We start from the raw sequence: 18,819 nt of genomic DNA, 5'->3' as shown, positions 1-18,819 counted from the left end.
TACTTGCTACAGCCTAATACATGTTCTGAGAGTGGCAGAACTTAACCAAAGATACAGCCTATCTGTAGCATATTAAAAGCAAAAAAATATAAACATAAAAGTATGCTTAGAGTCTACTTAGTCATCAGTGTTTCTGTGTTCTTAGAAATGATTTAGGTATTCCAGGATTATTCATTGATTAGCTCATTTTAATCAGTCTAAGGTTCAAGTTCTCTTGAATTTTTTTCAAGTTCCTAAGATCTTTTTTATGATTGAAATATAATTTATATACCATAAAATTCCCCATGTCAATATGTACAGTTCAGTAGGTTTTGGTATATTTGCGAGATTGTGCAACCATCACCATTAACCAATTCCAGAATATTTTCATCACTCCCAAAGTAAACCTCATATCCATTAGCAGTAATTCCCCACTTTCCCCTTTCCCCCACTCTCAGCAATTGCTAATATACTGAATGTCTATATGTTTTACCTATTCTGTACATTTCATATAAATGGAATCCTACAACATGTGGCCTTTTGTTTCTGGCTCCTTTCACTTAGCATAATGTTTTCAAGGTTCATCCATGGTGTAATATGTATCAATATTTCCTTCCTTTTTATGGCCACATAATATTCCACTGTATGAATGAATATACCACATTCTATATACCTCCATCAATTGGTGGATATATGGGTTGTTTCTACTTTGGGGCTATTATGAATAACACTGCTATGAACATTTCTGTACAAGTCTTGATATGAATATATGATTGGATTTTCTTGAGTGGAACCTAGGAGTTGGAATTTCTAGATCATATGATAACTCTACATTTAAATGTTGAGGAACTACAAAACTCCCACAGCAGCTGTATTATTTTGCATTCATACTAGCAATGTCTGAGGGTTCCTATTTTTCTGCATTCTCACAAATGTTCATTATTGTCTGTCTTTGATTATAGCCATCTCAGTGTTTGTGAAGTGGTATTTCATTGTGGTTTTTAATTGCCGTCCGCTAGTGACTAATGATGTTGAGCATCCTTTTCATGTACTTACTGGTCATTTTGTATGTATTCCTTAAAGAAATGTCTATTCACATCCTTTGCCCATTTTTCAATTCATTATTTGCCTTTTTATTGTTAAGTTCCCTAAAGAGCTTAGAAATTATCTTCAAGCTGGCATACTAGAAAACATGATTCCTATTGAAATAAGGTGTTTCAACTTAGTGTTTTGAATGTTAATGAATTTTAAATACACAGAATCACATTTTTATTACCAATCTGTATAAGTTTAGAGAAAGCATACCCAAATAGAATTTAAAAAGCACTTTTATATTATATTTAACATTGGTAAATCAGAGTAAATATTGCTGTTGTTTATCATACCAAAATTACTCAACTAGTCATATTTGCCAAAATTTTACCTTAATTATATGAACTTGGATTCTTAAAATGTTTCTGAGTTGGTTTCTCTATGAGCACTTTTTAAAAAAAAATGTAGCACACTGAAAGTATTATTAGTTCAAATTCCATATTTTCTTGGACTTTTAGGGATATCCAAAGTACACATTTCTCTCTATAAACTCATTGGAATAGAGCTCCTTTATTTTTCTATTTACTCTTTCTCTCTGTCCTTTAGCACCAGGAGCACATTTTCCTCCCTCTGCCTTTATGAGTGGTCTGACCATGAAACATCGCTGCCTGCCTGACTTCCCTCATTCCTCACAGCTTTTCTTTCTTAGGACAGGTTCCATCACCTATTCTCCTGATCTTTGTTATATCAGAAATTCCCCCTCTACCTAGTCTTTTTTGTAAAAGTTTTGTTTATATCTGAGCCTTTTCTGTCATTACTTTGTTTCGGTGCTTACTTGTTTTTGTCTTTTTTTTCACCTCCCACTGCCCTAGGCAAATAGATGGAAGAGTTGTTCTTCAATCATTTGCTTTAATATTGCTTTAGACTTTATTCTAATCAAACTTTCTTAATCTCAATTTCATGCTCCATCCGTCTCAAATTTCTTAAATTATTTATCTACTTCTTAAATAATACTAATTCTTAAAGTATTTATCTACTATGTTTTCCCTACCTTCTTTCTTCATAAGAGCCTTGGAGACAGGTATCAGGAAGGAAGGGGAGCCAGGAGGGAGAAGGGGAGGGAAGGAGGGAGAGAAAAGAACAAAAAGACAGAGAGAAGGAAAAAGATGGGAAGTCTCTTCTGCTGCTTGGAATCAGCAGACTGAACTTGTTCCCACCTTCCTGCATTAAAATACTTTGGCATTGCTCCATAAATTCTGTAAAACATCTTTGTAACATAATTACAAGTGCTTAAAATATAATAATAGGTTTGTCCATCAATAACACTTGCTCTTCAAATTGTTCTTTCATCTTTCACCTGAGCAAGACTCTTTTTGTGAGAGACCTAGCCAAGGACAAGGGTGAAGTCTGGGGTTCCAAAAAAGGGCTCCCCTGACAGCTGAAATGTCCCATGAGTACTGGGCTGAAAGGCAAGCCAACAGCTTTGTTGTTAATGGATGTTAACTGTGGACCCAATAGAACTCTAGGCACTATGGACCACGAAGATGTACACAATAGAGTGCCTGCCCTTGAAGAGTTTATAGTAAATGGTACTACTGAATTCAGTGTCAATACACACTAGAATATAAGGGTATACATGAATGAATATATCAGTGCTGGGAAGGGGAGTACTGTGGACAGAAATGGGCTTGGAACAGCTTCATGAACGAGACTGACTTGAACTGTGTCTGGAAGGGATGGAAGGATTGGTTGGATTGAGGACATGAAGGCTGGAGAGAGGTGGCCATTATTATCAAAGAAACATAAACCAACCCAGAGGAAGGAAAAGATAATACAGAGTATTCAGGAAATATTGAAGAAGATAAAAATGGAAATATTCTCAAGAGCCTTGAATGTCAAACTGAGGACCCTGAATATTACTCTCTATCCTGTCTCGACGTAAAGAAGGACAGTAATTTCTGAACAGGACTTCTTTATCTAAGCTATACCCTGTGCCTGCAATGGTCTTGTCCCCACCCTCACTCCCACCACCACCCTTTTCTTGTTACAGCTGGCTCCTTCTCATATTTGCTTTAAATGTCCACTTCCTCAGAATACCCTGTACATGTAATCTACTCCCCCTTAACGTTCTATCACAGCATCTCTGACTTGTTTGCATATAACTAATTTGACCACCAAGTGTAACTCTATGTTTATTTATCTGCCCAGCCCTTCTGCCCGCATCAAGTGTCACAAACTCAGGGACCACATCCTCTGTATTTGTTTACAATGTTTTCTTGACCGAAATGGCCACCTTTCTCCAGCCTTCCTATCTCAATCCAGCCAAATCTTTCCTTCTCTTCCAAACACAGCTCAAGCCAGTCTCATCCACAAAATTTTTCCAGCCCATTTCTTTCCACAGTACATCAAGAAGAGAAGGCTAACCCTCCCATGAAACATCAACTTTGTAAGCAGTGAAGAAATAGGGAAGGAACCCTAGGAAAGAAAGGAATAGGAGAAACAATATCCCCAGTCACAGAAAGAAGGGTTTCAAACAGAGGGTAATAAATAGCCTTAGAAAATGTACAAATGCAGAGTAGCAACAAAGGGCTTCCCACTTAGAAATAACCATGGATCTTTAAGAGACAGTTTCATTGGGGTGGTAGGGATGGAAAGCATATTGTCAGGGTTCAAGAGATTGCTTTTGAGAAGCCTGAAAAAAGAAAGAAGAAAGATAGCTTGCATTTAAGGGTATGAGAAATATGGAGCATTGACAAGAGAAAGATTAAAAACATAGGGTCAAGAAGAGATGGCTGATGGTGCTGGAAAAGACAGTTGGGAGGGAATCATTAGCGATGCATTGTTAAAGGAAGCTTCAGAACATTCCTCACAGAATTGCCAAGACTGCATAAGGCAGCAAGCTAACATCACATTTGCTAATTCCTCACATGTTGGAACAATAGCAAAAGGCCATAAAAGAGGCCTGACAAGCAATAGGTCTATGTTAATAAGACATTGAGAAATGAGCACGGAACTGCAATGGGAGGGTGGTCTGTACCACAAGGCCCAGCCATACCCATTTATCTTCTCCTCCAGATATCTTTACCAAAATAAATCTACATGGATCTCACTCATATACTTAAAAGGTTTTGCATAATCTTTCCCTAAAACATAATAGAATTTCAGATCTGGAAGGGACATTAAAAATTATCTAATCAACAATTCAATAATAAAAAACCCAAAGAATCCAATTTAAAAATGGGCAGAAGATCTGAATAGACATTTCTCCAAAGAAGACATATAGATGACCAACAGGCACATGAAAAGATGCTCACCATCATTAACCATGAGGAAATTTCAAATCAAAACCACAATGAGATGTCACCTTACACCTGTCAGAATGGCTATTATCAAAAAAACAAGAAATAACAAGTGTTGGCAAGGATGTGGAGAAAAGGGGACACTCATACTGTTGGTGGGAATGTAAACTGGTACAGCCACTGTGGAAAACAGTATGGAGGTTCTTCAAAAAATTAAAAATAGAACTACTCTATGATCCAGTAATTGCACGGCTGGGTATATACCCCCAAAATACAAAACCACTAATTCAGAGGGATACATGCACCCCTATGTTTATTGCAGCATTATTTACAACAGCCAAACCATGGAAGCGGCCCAAGTGCCCATTGAGAGATGAATGGATAAAGAAGATGTGAGCCATTGAGCCATAAAAAGGAATGAAATCTTGCCATTTGCAACAACGTGGATGGAGCTAGAGAGTACAATGCTAAGTGAAATAAGTCAGAGAAAGACAAATACCATATGATTTCACTCATATGTGGAATTTAAGAAACAAAACAAACAGGCAAAGAAAAAAAAGAGAGACAAACCAAGAAACAGAGGGGAGGTGGATGGGGGAATGGGGGCATGGGGGAAATAGGGAATGGAGATTGAAGAGTGTACTTATCATGATGAGCACTGAGTAATTTGTATAGAATTGTTGAATCACTATATTGTACACCTGAAACTAACATAACACTGTATGTTAACTATACCAGAATTAAAATTTTAAAAATATAATAAGAAAAAGAAAATGAAAACACTAAGTTGAAAAGGTATGTTCATTGTAGCATTATTTACAATAGCCATGATATGGAAGCAACCAAGGTGTCCATCGATAGATGAATGAATAAAGAAGATGTGGATATATATCCAACAGTAATAACTCGAGCATAAAAAATAATGAAATCTTGCCATTTGTGACAACATCAATGAACCTAGAGGGTATTATGCCCCATGAAATAAGTCAGACAGAGAAAGACAAATGCTGTATGATTTCACTTGTATGTAGAATCTAAAAAACAAAACAAACAAACAAAACTAGACTCAGATACACAGAACAGACTGATGGTTTCCAGAGAGGAGGATTTGGTGGCAGAGGGAGGGGGAGTGAAATAGGTGAAAGGGATCAAGAGGTACAAACTTCTAGTTATAAAATAAATGAGCCATGGGGATGTAATGCACAACACAGGGAATATAGTCAATAATATCATTTTAGTTTTGTATGGTGACAGATGGTAACTAGACTAATTGTGGTGATCATTTCACAATGTATATAAATGTTGAATCACTATGTTACACATCTGAAACTAATACAATATTGTATGTCAGCTATACTTTAATCAAAAATTATCTATTCATGAACAACAATGGACCCAAATCAAGAATGACATTTTCCTTTCCCAACTGTAGTTTCCTTTTGTTTCTCTGCAGGGTAATAATAATCTCTTTTTTAAAAGTTCACTCTTCAACTAAAATATGACAAAGGCATAGTCAATAAATAGAAATTCTCATCTTTCCATCTCTAAATCTCTCACTGGTTTAATAATTCACTCCTTCTCAGTGCCTTAAAAATGGGACTTTTATCTTTGAATCCATCTGTAAAGCCATTCCCTTCGCCTCCCACTTACTAAATGGACTCCATTTATCACTCATTTTATGGGAGCTTATCTACAACAGGAGAAGTTTGATCAGATAACCTGGTCCTTAGAAAACCAGAGGAAGATTGCTAGGAATGACTTCTATTGTTTGAGAACTTCCCTTTGATCTGAAATTTTGAGGAAGGCTATAGGATGTCTCCAGGGTCTCTTGCATTTTTGATAGTCCAGGAAATGAATACTCTGGTCTCAGAGTCTGGAGAGCCTTTGCTGAACGTGCTCACTGGATCCAGTCCTTCAGAATGATTTGAGGATGAACTTAATCCCCAGTCAGAGACTGAACATTCCTAGTTTAATGTTGTGATATAATATGACAGATTTATACACTGTTCTGACATAATGAAATGCAAAGAGATGAAGTGTTTTATTTACACAGTAACCTCTTATTTCAACAGTTCACTCATTGTTACATAGGCTTTCTTGGCCTCGTCAAAAACAGCCTCAGAATGCATCGCTGTGCCTTGCAGAGCAGTCTCACCGCTTTACAAAGACCGGAGCACCAGGCCATAAAGTCATGAAGGAAGAAAAGGACAACATAAACAAACAAGAAACAAAACCAGGACCTTCCATTGCTCTAGGGCCTCCATCCTTTCCTCTGTCTGGATACAGAAGTCACAGAATAAATGTTGAATGAACCCCTTCTCAGGTTCATCTTTCACTCAACAAACATGGCTGATCATTGCAATTCAGCAAACATTGTGTTCCCTCTAGGAGATATGAGGAAGTGACATAAAGATACCAGAAAACCCAAGTTGGGGGGGGTGGGATATACTTTGCTCTAGTTCTGCACTCAAGGAGAAGGCAGCCTTGAGAGGGAACCACACAAATACTTAAAGTCAATGTGCTATGCCCTTCAGTAGACAACACACTTGTAGTAGAGAGGGGGACACAGAGAAGAGATTAATCCTGGGGTAGTCAAGAAAGCTTTAAAGAATCATTTTAACTGAAATTCATTTCAGCTCTGTTATAAAACAAACTGCTATGACTTTGGTTCAACTCCCCAGGTAGAGAACATGGGGAAAGATATGGTACTTTCTCTTCTAACCAGTGTTCTGGGGCCATAATAATGGAGGGTACAGAATCCTTGGCTATGACTCTTCAGGAAATTTGAAAACTGAGTGTATAGAGAAATGTTGGTTCCCACTCTCTCCCAGAGTAGGACCAGGCCTTGGCATGGTGTGAAATAGGAGTCACCCTAGATAATGCCATTTTTATTTACTAGAGCAAAGTGTATCCCACCCCCTGCCTTGGGTTTTCTGGTATATCTGGATAGGAGCGAATGGATGAAAAAAACATCTTCTTCATCACCAACATGGAAAAAACGAGGAGATGGTTTGCTCCAAGGTTTTTTATTCCCCTCTAGTTTTGAGAAAGAGGAGAAAAAGCAGGCCTCACTCTAAAGTAAAGCCTTGCCTCTCAAAGTGTGACTGAAGCACCAGCAGCAGGAGCATCACCTGGAAGCTCATTGGAATGCAGCATCTCGGGCCCCAGCCCCAAACGCCTGCATGAGAAGGGGCAGCTTAACAAGATCCACAGGTGATTTGATTTCTACCCATCCTAAAATTTGAGAAGCCCAGCTTTAGACCAGCATAGTGGCTGAACATTGGAATCACCTGAGGAGCCTTTTAAAGCACCGATCCCACCCCCCCAGGAATTCTGATTTAAATGGTCTGGCTTTCTAAATGATTCCAAATGTGAGTGAAGGTTGTTAAGCACGTGGAAGCCTTCTGTTCCCTATAAGAACCTCTGAAATGGCAGTGGGTCTGGGTGTTGCTGATATGGAATGGATACAGAGAGCTTCCAGAAGCCCGGCGAATTGGCTGCCCCTTCTTCGTACAGGTAAGGAGCTGGGACCAAGCCTGGCTATTCAGAATCGGGCCCGACCCTATCCTTGCACATAAATTCATTAAGGTTAGTCACTATGCATTTCAGTATGTGGAATCCATGTAGAAATGCGTTATGGTAGCTCAGAGCCTTAAGCCCGTAATGTTCTATGTATGCCTACGCGTTTAGCTCGCCCTCAAGCAAATCATTTTCGTTTAGGATCCGGCCCTGCGCTGTAGAAGGTAATAAAAGGAAAAAAGTTGTCCAAGAAAGTTAGGGACCTAAAGTCGTAAAGCAAGATACAAACAAACAAAAAACAAAGAAGTTACCCAAAAGAAGCAGCACCCAGTAAACCCCAGCCATGAGTCAGCACAGGGGAGGCCCAGCCCCTTCTAGGGGAGCCTGATTAAGGATCAGGCTCAGCTGCCGCGCCTGGCTGTGTGTGTTGCTGCTTCTTGTCCCAAGTCTTAATAGCAATTTCCCTTCTTCAGCTGCTTACGCTTTTTTTTCCCCCCTGTGGCTGGAAAGAAGTGTCACATTTTACTCGCTTCTAAGCTTTTGCCCCCACCCCCTCCCAGAGAAGGCTTGCGCATGGGGAGGGGGCACTGTGAGCCACCTCCAGCCTCGGGTGACTGCTCTAAGGGACTTTGAGCTCCTCTCACTGTAACACTATGAAGTTCCTCGGGAAGCCCAGGACTCAGACAGCTGCTTTTCTGCCTCTTTGCCTACTTTTTTTGAAGATTCTGCAACCAGGGCACAGCCACCTTTATGGCAACCGCTACGCTGGGTGAGTAGGGCGGCTTTCGGTCCCTGCGTGTCTTTTAGTGGGATGAGGGGGCTAGTTGGCTCCTGAACATGCCTCGCTTTTTTTTTCCCCCCTCTCATCTGTGGTTTCTGTGTGAATCTGTACACTTTGCTGTCACCTAAAGTAAAATGTGTGTGCAGTTCCCAGCTCTTGGGTTGAGCTCACCAAGAGAATGGTGGTCGCAAGTCTAGCTTTTCCCACTGTCTGTAGTGTGCCAGCCTCCACTGGGGACCAGTGTTGAATGGGATTCTGTTTTTGGAGGAGCCGTGGCCAGTATTTACAATATTTGCCTTGTTAGAGGTCAGGGGAGGAAGGATGCTGTTGTACCACGTGAATTATGACCTGAAAACTAGAGCTTCTCCTTCAGAATTGTACACAGAAGTGGTTGAAATTCACCAGTGATTAAGAACGGAGTGTACTGTGTGTGTGTGCGCGCCTAGGTAGTGGTTATTAGGAAGATTGTCAAATCTGAGCAATGCAAATGAACCAACTCCAAATAAGCAGAATAAAAGCAGCTAACAGTAAAATTATGGGTATTTTTCTGAAGGGAAGAATATAGAAGGGAAAGACAGCTAGCTCCCCATCTCCCCGTGTTAGGATAGGTTAGGATACTTTGTGTTTGCCTTTCATAAGGAGGCACAGGACTGGGTCCGAAGCAGAGTATGACTGTGCACTTCTTATCCCAAAGGCTTGATGTGGACTCTACAACATGTGCTTTGCTCAGATTTGCAGGGGTCGTTCTTTGAATCTGGGAATTATGGCCTTACTGCATTTTAAAGCAGGAAGAACCTTAAATAGCTCATCTAATTCAGTTGCTTTTTACGGAGCAGGAAAACCAGGGTCTTAAATCTTTATCTTTCCATAACTACCAGTTGAGGAAGACTTTCACCTAGATGTGGGTTATTACCAGGTAGTGTCCAGTGTGTTAAGGAAAAGTTGTTCTTACTAGGAATAGTGTAAAGAAAAGTGTAAAGAAGAACTTAGAAATATGACCCTGGAAAAAGAAATGTTTTCCTTTGTCTCCTAAAGAATCTAGGCCCTGCCTTCACCATTTCTCCGGAGTACGGTGCTTGCAGAGGAAATTAAAAAAAAAAACCCTGTCCTCAGTTCTAAGGGCTACAGGATGGGGGTCGAGGCATTGGTTCAGATAAGGGCTATAGATGGTAATACAATCCCAATTTTTCCACCCTGGTGTTCCTGGGAGAAAGAGAAAGGAGTGAACATCTCAAGGGCTGCTTTTTAGTCTCCTAAACACACGGTTCAGGCTTCACGGTCCTGTCATTCGTTATTGCCTCTGGAGATCTAGGCAAGGGAGCCAGGTTTCATGACTGGACTCCCCTGGCTGATGTCAGGCCATGTGATAATCCTAGATCACAGGTTGACACACCCGTGTGACCTAGGACTGCACTCCTCCACTCAGCTGTGGTCCCGTCCTTAATTATTTCAGTGTGTAGTGCTCAATGATGACCAAGTTAGCAGACCTGGTTCAGCTGAGCAGGTGCATGCACTTTCCTAAGCACCACGTAGAGGAAATGGCAGCCAGTGGCAGTGACTTTTTCTTCTAGAATTTGCTGCAACTGGAACTTTTCTGGAGGAAGCTACACTACTTTCTCTGTTCTGCAATGAAAGCATTAATTGGATGTTTTCCCTTTGGCTGCTACATATTAAGTTAGTCCCAAGTGTATAAATTACCAGATGTCTGAAAGTTGGAGAAAAAAGCTGAAACATTTGAGAAACTGAAGATAGCCTTACCTGTCCATTGCTGTAAAAGCCTAAAGAGTCTTAAAAACTGGAAGTGTCTGAGCACACTCCCACCAGAAATGGGGGTTTTTAACTTCTCATCGCCAAAGACAGAAATGCTGCTTAGGTTTGGGATTACTTTGCTTGCTTCACTCAGGAACTACTTTCTGGACGTCTAGCTCTTCAGCTAATAAGAACCTGATGGCATGACGTGGTGGCATAGTTACTTAGTGTGATCTTTGTTGCCTATGGTTAAAATTCTAAACCACCTCACTTTTTCTCCTTTAATAGATTTAGGTTTTGTTAATTATGGAGCAGCCCCATTTCTTGCATTTTGGTAAAAACAATTTTGTAGGTCTTGGTTGAGTCTAAGGGATTCTCATTTGGAGGACTCTGCACGTGAGTAAAAAAAAAAAAAAAAAACACTCGGGGCAGATCAGCATTCTTCCTGAGAGCAGCTAATGAGCTCAGTCCTCTTCCTACATAAACAAGCAACAGTTGTATCCTGCCAATTGTATAATAGATGCTCAGTAAATGGCAAACTTAAGCATCTTGGGGAAAAAAAATCAGACAAGGAAAATCTGACAAGAGTAATACCTTTTTGGATAGCTATATTAAATGAACTTTACAAGAAAAATTTAAAAATACATGAAGAAATGAAGCATAGAAAAACTTCCAATATTGATACTGTCAGGGTTTCAGGGATTACAAATGCAAGTCAAACACTCCTGTGATCAACAAAGTTCAGTGAGTGAGACTCCTATGCAAGCAAATAGCACGATTCTTCTCGTTCTGTGAATTCCTGGAAACAGACTTAGTTATACTGTGGTATATTGGAGGCAAAAACTTAAGGAACTTCTGCATCATATGAAATTAGAATTTTTTTGTATGTGTGATAAATGATCTAAGACCATGAAGCAAATTCTGGGAACGCTGACAAATCAAAATGGGTATGATTTTCTTTTTGAGATAGTTCTCTGTACCTTCTTCATGCCAGTCAATGAGCATAATGTTTAAAAGTCTGGAAGTTCAACTGCCTGGGTTTCAATTTCTGCTTTGCCACAGTTAGCTGCGTTACCTGGGGCAGGCTCCTTAACCTCTCTGACCCTCCAGTTTCCTTATCTGGGATAATGGAGATAATAATAGAACCTTTCAAGTTTTGTGTGAATTAAATGCAGTAGCAGGTTATTGTATGGTTCTTGGCACTTAGTACTCAACAGGTGGTAAGATAGCTAATACTTCCCAATACTTAATGTTTTTAGAAATGTTTATATTAACATGATGCAGTTTGGGGTATGCCCATTTTACAGATAAGCTAAATGAAGTATGACTGGGTAACTCAAGTTCAGAGCTAACTAAGCCAAGGTCATTGTAAGGGCACAGTTGGGATTCTAACCCAGCTCTGCTTGACTGGACAAAGTACTTCACATTCTGTCACTGGTTTAGATACAGAAGATAATTGCTCTTAAGGAAAACTGAAGGTTTAATCTTTGGGGAACCGATAGTTTCAGGATAATAAGTGGATTATGTAGATAAAATTGGAAGTCTAATTGTGGTTCCCTTCTCTAGGTGATGAGTCACTGATGGTAAGTCCTCATTTGGAAAAGCAGGCAGACAACATAGGGAATAGAAAGTGGAAGATGGGGAATTTTAGATTGCCACAAAAAACAAAGCACAGAAAGTGGCCATGGGCGTGTGCCTTCATTCAACAAGTAATGTTACTCTGTGCCAAGAACATTGACCAACAGAGTGTACCCCCTCTGATAGCTTGGTTTAGTAAATAGCACCACACATAACATTAGTAGACAACGTATAAATATTGTATGGAATGAACAGACTATGGGGATTGATAAGTGGGCTCTGAACCAAGAAGGTCACCCAGCCCTGCTCTAGCTCAGCTGGGGAGGAGAGCGAACATAATTCCTGCTGCCAGGTTGCTTGTTGGACTTGAGCCCACTGGTATTGGATCTGCCTGCTGGGACCTTGCACACACCGTCCTCACTCAGCCCTGCACGTGTTGAAGACTCCTTTCCTGTCTTTGTGGTTATTTCTCCTTCAGGGGAGCAACTCCAAGGACTTTGCCTTTGTCCCATGACCATAGGTACATATGTGCAGGGCTGGTTATAGCCCACTACCCAGCTGGTGCATGCTGATTAGTCAGTGTCTGTGCTGTATCTACACCCCATCCCCAACCCTGTTGCCCCCAACACCCGCCCCCACCCCCGCCTTGGTTCACTAGTCCTCCATGGAAAAGGGATATGGAGATCCAGGAATTACACTTGAAGGAAATAAGGTTTGTTTAAGAAGGCGGTTTGGTCCTTCAAATCCTATAAGCAAGGAGACCCCAATGTGACCTATTGAAAAGTAGAGGACTGTGAGAAATACAGTAACTCAGAACAGCTTGAACCTCAGGGACATCATATTTGTTTTCCATCTTGCCTCTCTGGCTCTTCCTCTGTCTCTCAACAGCGGCTTTTTATCTTCATGCTCCAGTGGTGTCTTCCTTTTAATGTCTTTAAACTTTTAGAAACCTGGAGCTAGAGTTCAAGAGCTCAAGGTGGTCATGTGAATCTGAGTTATCTTCCATGGTGGTAGTTAAAACTCCTTTTAGGTAGGATGGCCAGAAATCCCTATTTGCCCAAGACCGACCCTGTTTGCACCTGCTGTTCTGGCCCAGTAATAGGCAATATCCCGTTTCAGTCTGAGCAGAGTCCTGATTTAGAAGGTAAATCATGGATTCAGCCGCCTTCTTCACTGTGTTTGCTTCTTTAATAAGCTTTGTTTCAAGTTTTCAGCTACCCTCTTACTCATTTCCAGAGCACAAATTTAGTTCCGTACTAAATTCCTTTAGAAAGTATCCTGCTTGTCCTCTGCTCTCCCTTGCAATAGCCGCCAGTCCTATTCAGGATTCCCTTATCTTAGCCCAGATTAAGGTAGCTTTCTCCTAACTGATCTACCTTTCTCTAGTCCATTCTCATTCCGATGATCTTACTAAAATAAGACTTTGTGTGTGTTACTCCCCTGCTCAAAGACCTACTTTGGCTCCCTATTGCTAACTACATCAAATCCAGAATCCTTTGCCTGGCTTTCAAGGCCTCTATAATCAGACTCTCTGATTCTCCTGTCTCTATTTCACTCTTCCTCAGCCTTGAGATTCCTCTGTAGTCCAGAGAATGAGAGCTTCAGCATTGTTCCATCTTTAACAAAAGCAGGCAGGTCCCATTCATCATAAGGGCCTAAAGCAAGAATGCACCATCTCAGATCATGAATGATAGACTGGAATGTGTGAGCTATAGATTTGGGGCATTAGGGAATTATGAAAGATGTACAGTGGGTTCTAAGGTTGGTTTTTGAACCTATGCTTCACAAGTCAGTGTGTGGTTTATAGAATAGTTCTTCAGTGTTCTCTGGAAGTTCCTTTGAGCTCTTGGCCCTTATTAATGGGAGAATAACTTAAGTTTTCCTTATGCACTAGCTCAAAGTCCAACTCCTAAGTGCTGATTATCAGCTCTTTATTCCAAAAGCTTTATTCCCTGCAGTCTGTTCTGTGTGTTGAGGCCTCCTGCTTTGCTTGGTAAAAGCATGCAATACTGTAGATCTCTATTCCACTGACCTGAACTCCCAGGCAGGCAGTACTCCATGGGGAACAGCATTCCCTCTGCCACTGAGCTAGTAGAAAGAGAAGTGTTTTATGTGCTTCTGGGCCACTTCTTCTTGGAGCCCAATCTGATAATGGAGCCTTTATTTTATGGCACCAGGATACATTCTGGCTAATACCATTAAACATAATCACTTCCACTCCCTGAATATCAGTGAAGGATGTTACTGTTCCATAACTTTATATTGTGAGAGCTACAAAAACATAAGTTTTTCTGTCTGTGTAAATAGAACTGCTGATCAGAAAATGAAGTCGTCTTGTGACCTGTCTAGTCTTCACTATGATTGCTCAGTAGATAACTGGTTTATAGGATTAAAATTTGCTTTGCCAAACAAATGCCTTCCCAGTCTGCCTCTGGGCATTAGCTTCTTTATGATAAAGTGGAATGTAGAATATGAAGCTTTCAGGTAGCTTGTTCTGGGTAGTATAGTAAATTTCATAAATTATTTTATTAAAGGTTCAAGCAAACTTCATAGTGGCTTTAACAAAATTACCATCTTCCCAGTGCAATTTGAAAATAATAAAATATTAGTATCTATCTAAGGTTACTGTTGGGCTGTGGGTTTGTTGTTGCTGTTGTTTCCCATAACCCCAAATCTCAATGGTTTGAACAAGAAATTTCTTTCTCATGTAGAAATACAAGCAGGTATAGTTGGTAGTGCCAGAGAACTGAGCTCTGTCCTCTCTGCCATACTCAATGCTTAACTCCCAAATGTGGTTCAGTGAGTCTTCTAGCTCTTGTGGTCTAGACAGCAGGACGGTGGAAAGGGATGGTCACTCTCCTTTAAGAGAACCATCCTTTACCTTCACTCCTTGCTGGCCAGAGTTGGTTAGATGGACTTAGCTGCATGGGAGGCTATAAAATAATGGCTGGAGATGGTGGGTATGGCTGGGGAGGAACATACTAGGAAATAACTAGCAGCTTCTCTCAGTGGTCACTCTGATATTTAATGATTACCAATCCATTTTCCCTTCTACTTCATTCTCCTATAGAAGCAATCCATCCAAATGGGCTTTTAGAATTGTGTACTTCACACAGGTTCAAAATTGTGTACTTCACACAAATTCAAAATGTAAATGGTATTTAAGTCATAGCATCAGAAAAGAAAGACCACAAAATTAGAGCTTTATTTAATACACAAGGAAACAGAACTCCAAAAAGGTAAGATTTGCAGAGCTGATGGAGTAGGACTAAAACCCAGGTCGGCTGAGTTTGAAGCATTCCTTATGGTTAACAACACCGTTTGGTGAATCCAGAAAGCTTACTCTTTCCTATTCCCTAGGGTTATTGGGGATGAAGTAAAATGACTTGGCAAGGCTGAGAAGTGTTTAATGAGGGAGGATTTAATTTCATTTCTATAAATATTTGTAACGTATCTGGCCCTCTGCTAGTCTGGGACTACAGATAAAAGAGCAGTCCATGTGCATAGTGTAATGAGTAACTCAGGTAAGTAAACAATTCCAACTCTGGGATCACTGTGCCCACAGACAAAACTCTTGGTGCTGAGCGAGTGCAGGAGAGGATCACTTAGTCTAGACTTTTGAAAGGTCAAAAAAGGCGACTTGGTTGTGAGAAGAGTCTTTAAAAGACGGGAATCTGAGTGAATTATTAAATATGCAAGGTATTTTACATTTTTCTTTTGAATGTTTGGGACTCAAGGACATGGCCCTCATCTCAGGCATAAAGAACAGTTAGAAATTAGGTGAAGGCTTTCCAGACACAGGGAATATATTGCCTGTGCAAAGAACTACAGGGGAGAACTTGGTCAAATCTAGAAAATCAGAGCAATTAAGTATGACCAAAAATAAAGGACATTTCTCTTGGTAAGAGAGGTGAGGTAAGCCTTCAAGGTCACGAACTACTTTATGTCCCATAACATGGAGTTCTGGTTTCTCCCAAGGGTAAATGGGTGCTAATCAAGAATTTTACAAAGAAAATCTAGATGACTTTCTCCCCCCACCACCCCTGCCCCAAAGAAAGTTCCCTCTCCCATCATTGAGAAGGAAAGACTTGAAGGCTAATAATTGGGGGCAAAAGACTGGGATATTATAGCGATCATGGTAATACATGGTAGAGCCTGGCTTCTGGCAGTAACAATCAAAGGGAAAGGAGGGAACCAATTAAAGAAATATTTAATAGGTAGAATTTTCACAATTGGGTAACCAGAGGAGACAAAAGAGGATATAGTGTAAAATGATTCTTAGGATTAATAGGACTGAGCTCTTTGCAGAGAGGGTAAGTACTACTTCAGCTCTTTATAGTTTGGGGGATCTATAAAGTACCCAACTGGGTAGATGGCTCTGAAGCTCAAAAGATATCTAGACTATGGAATAGATTCCAGTAATTGATGTATAGTTTCTTAAAACCATCAAGTGTAGGATGGAGCATCTAGGAAGCACTCATTACATTAAGAATAAAGAGCCAAAACCAAGATAGAACAATGGGGGGAGGGGGGAGCCAGAGAAACTAGTAGAACGTCCTAAAAAGAAACCCAGGAGAATAAGATCCAAGAAAGGTGAGGCAAGTCACATTAAATATGGCAAAGTGATATCCATTGCCTTGGCCATTCAAGACCTCAATCATATTCTCGTCAGAGGTGCTTTTGGTGGAATGGTGAGGGAAATCCAGAGCACAATAGGTAGAACAAATGCGATGTGAAGACATTAGTGGTGAGTGTAGACGGTAACTTCAAGAAGCTTATCCATGAAGTGGGAGTAGAGAATTGATAAATAGTTGATACGGTTTTGTTCTTGCTTTTACTACTTAAGATAGGGGAATATGGCCATGTTTTATGCCAGGGGGTAAGAATGAGTAAGACTATAGATAAGAAATGGAGTTAAGTGTCTGAAGAGACAGGAAGCTAGCTGGCCTCTTAAAAAAAAAAAAAAGTCTTGGTGCTATGAAGACATAGTAGATAGAGGACCTGATAAAAGATGATTTTTCAGGTTTGTATTTATTAAACTTAAATTTTAGATTTACTGGACAGAGGATTCCCACACACCCTTCACCCTGCTTCCTCTAATGTTAACATCTTACAAAAGTTTGTAAATTGGAATATAATATAGGTGTTAAGTAAATTATTATGTCTAATATTAGTTGGAAAGGATCTCATGTAGATAACCTGTTACAAAATTGATTACTTTTCATCTTCCTGGGAGGTTAAAAGGTCTGTTAAAATGTCTTCGTGTTAGCCAAATGAATGGGCCTCCCTTTTCCCTCCTCCTGTCAGTTCAGGACTGGAGGTATACGGTCCGCTCTTCCATCTTTCCAGTTCTTCTGTCTTCCTTCATCCTACCGTACTTACCAAGTACCAGCAGTATCAATGATGCCTTACCGTCAGTCCTATATTCCAAGCAGGGTTAGGAATCTCCAAAGTAGAGAGCAGCAGAGTCTCTGCCTCTTGAGGGCTTAGATTTTTTAATTTTTTAAATTCAATTTAGTTAACATACTATATTAGTTTCAGGGATAGAATTCTAGTGATTCATCAGTTGCTTTTAACACCCAGTGCTCATCATATCAAGTGCCCTCCTTCATACCCATCACCCAGTTATCCTTTCCCCCCACCCACCTCTACTCTAGCAACCTTGAGGGCTTAGATCTTAATCACGATCTAAACTGGGACAGGGGGGCGGGGGCAGGGAGAGAATGAAAATGCAATTATATTAGGTTAACAACCCTCTTCCTACTCTTTCTCAACCTTTAACACACACATTGTGTATTTTTATAGCATTTCGGTCTTAGATTACCAACTGCTAAATGATAAAACTCGTATCACACATTTTATCAGCAAATGAGCTTATTTTTGCACTTAGAGTCTGTGACCACCAGTACATGTGACCTCATTTGCCATATTTTCACATCCCCCATCTTTTAGATTTTCCTCTTAAATGGACTAACTCATGAATTCTCTAAATGTCTAAGCTCCTATTTGTGACTTTTGTGAATATAATGAAGACACCAGGTTTGTAGTAAGGCTATAATAGGGCCCCAGCCATATCAGTCGTGGTTCCATGGAAGGTATGTCATGTGTGTTTGGTGTGATAGCAATATATTTGGCGTCAAAATTGCTAAACATATGGAAGGTTAGAGGCTTTTGGGAGAACCCTGTGTAGCAGGATGTTTGGAGTAAGACACTTGCTGAAAACAGTATTCTATGCCCTTGACTTACAGGGCAGAAAAGGAGAACACAGGAAGAACTGAACTCCCCCATAAGAGTTTTCAGGCCTCTCTGTGGCAGTAAAAGAGAATGAGTATAAGTGACAAGTAGAAAATCCTCTTAATATAATATCAGATATAAAAACTGCATTTCAGAGAGAAGTATAGCCTGACTGGTTTCCTCTGCCCTAAATGAGGGGGTTTATTCCCTTAGAACCTAGTTGGCCTTCACAGCAGCTGTTCTGAAACTCTGCAGTTACTTAAAACTCCTACTCTACTTCACCCTCCCTTCCTCCTACCCCTGACCCCAAACCTTTTATTAATAAACGCAAAGATGTATATCTTTGAGTGGGAGACGATGTCGTGTATGACCTGAGTTGTCTTGGCTTCCATCGTCTCTGACTGAAACTATACAAGTCCGTAGCTCACCTCTCTTCTTTCCAAGACAATATCTCCTTTATTCAGTCAACACTATTTTTCCCCCGATGTATAGTTGATGGTTACATTAGTTTCAGATGTACAACATAGCGATTTGACAAGTTCATATCTTATGCTCTGCTCACGCAAGGGTAGCGACCACCTGTCACCCTACAGTGCTGTTATAGTATCGTTGACTATTACCCTATACTGTCCCTGTCATCCCTGTGAC

The 18,819-nt window shown here is 40.3% G+C and overlaps 1 protein-coding gene across 1 annotated transcript in view; it reads left to right on the top strand.

The window, feature by feature from the left end:
- Positions 1–8,482: 8,482 nt before the first annotated feature.
- The window catches only part of CPA6 (carboxypeptidase A6), a 353,130-nt gene continuing 342,793 nt past the window's right edge, over positions 8,483–18,819 (top strand). The window contains exon 1 of the mRNA XM_027620329.2: positions 8,483–8,598. Within this exon, the coding sequence (XP_027476130.1) occupies positions 8,483–8,598 (116 nt within the window). The remainder of the gene's footprint in view (positions 8,599–18,819) is intronic.

This window comes from Zalophus californianus, chromosome 4 (assembly GCF_009762305.2).
Source record: "Zalophus californianus isolate mZalCal1 chromosome 4, mZalCal1.pri.v2, whole genome shotgun sequence".
In the NCBI taxonomy this organism is placed as follows: domain Eukaryota; kingdom Metazoa; phylum Chordata; class Mammalia; order Carnivora; family Otariidae; genus Zalophus; species Zalophus californianus.
This window is presented reverse-complemented; position numbering and strand designations above follow the sequence as displayed.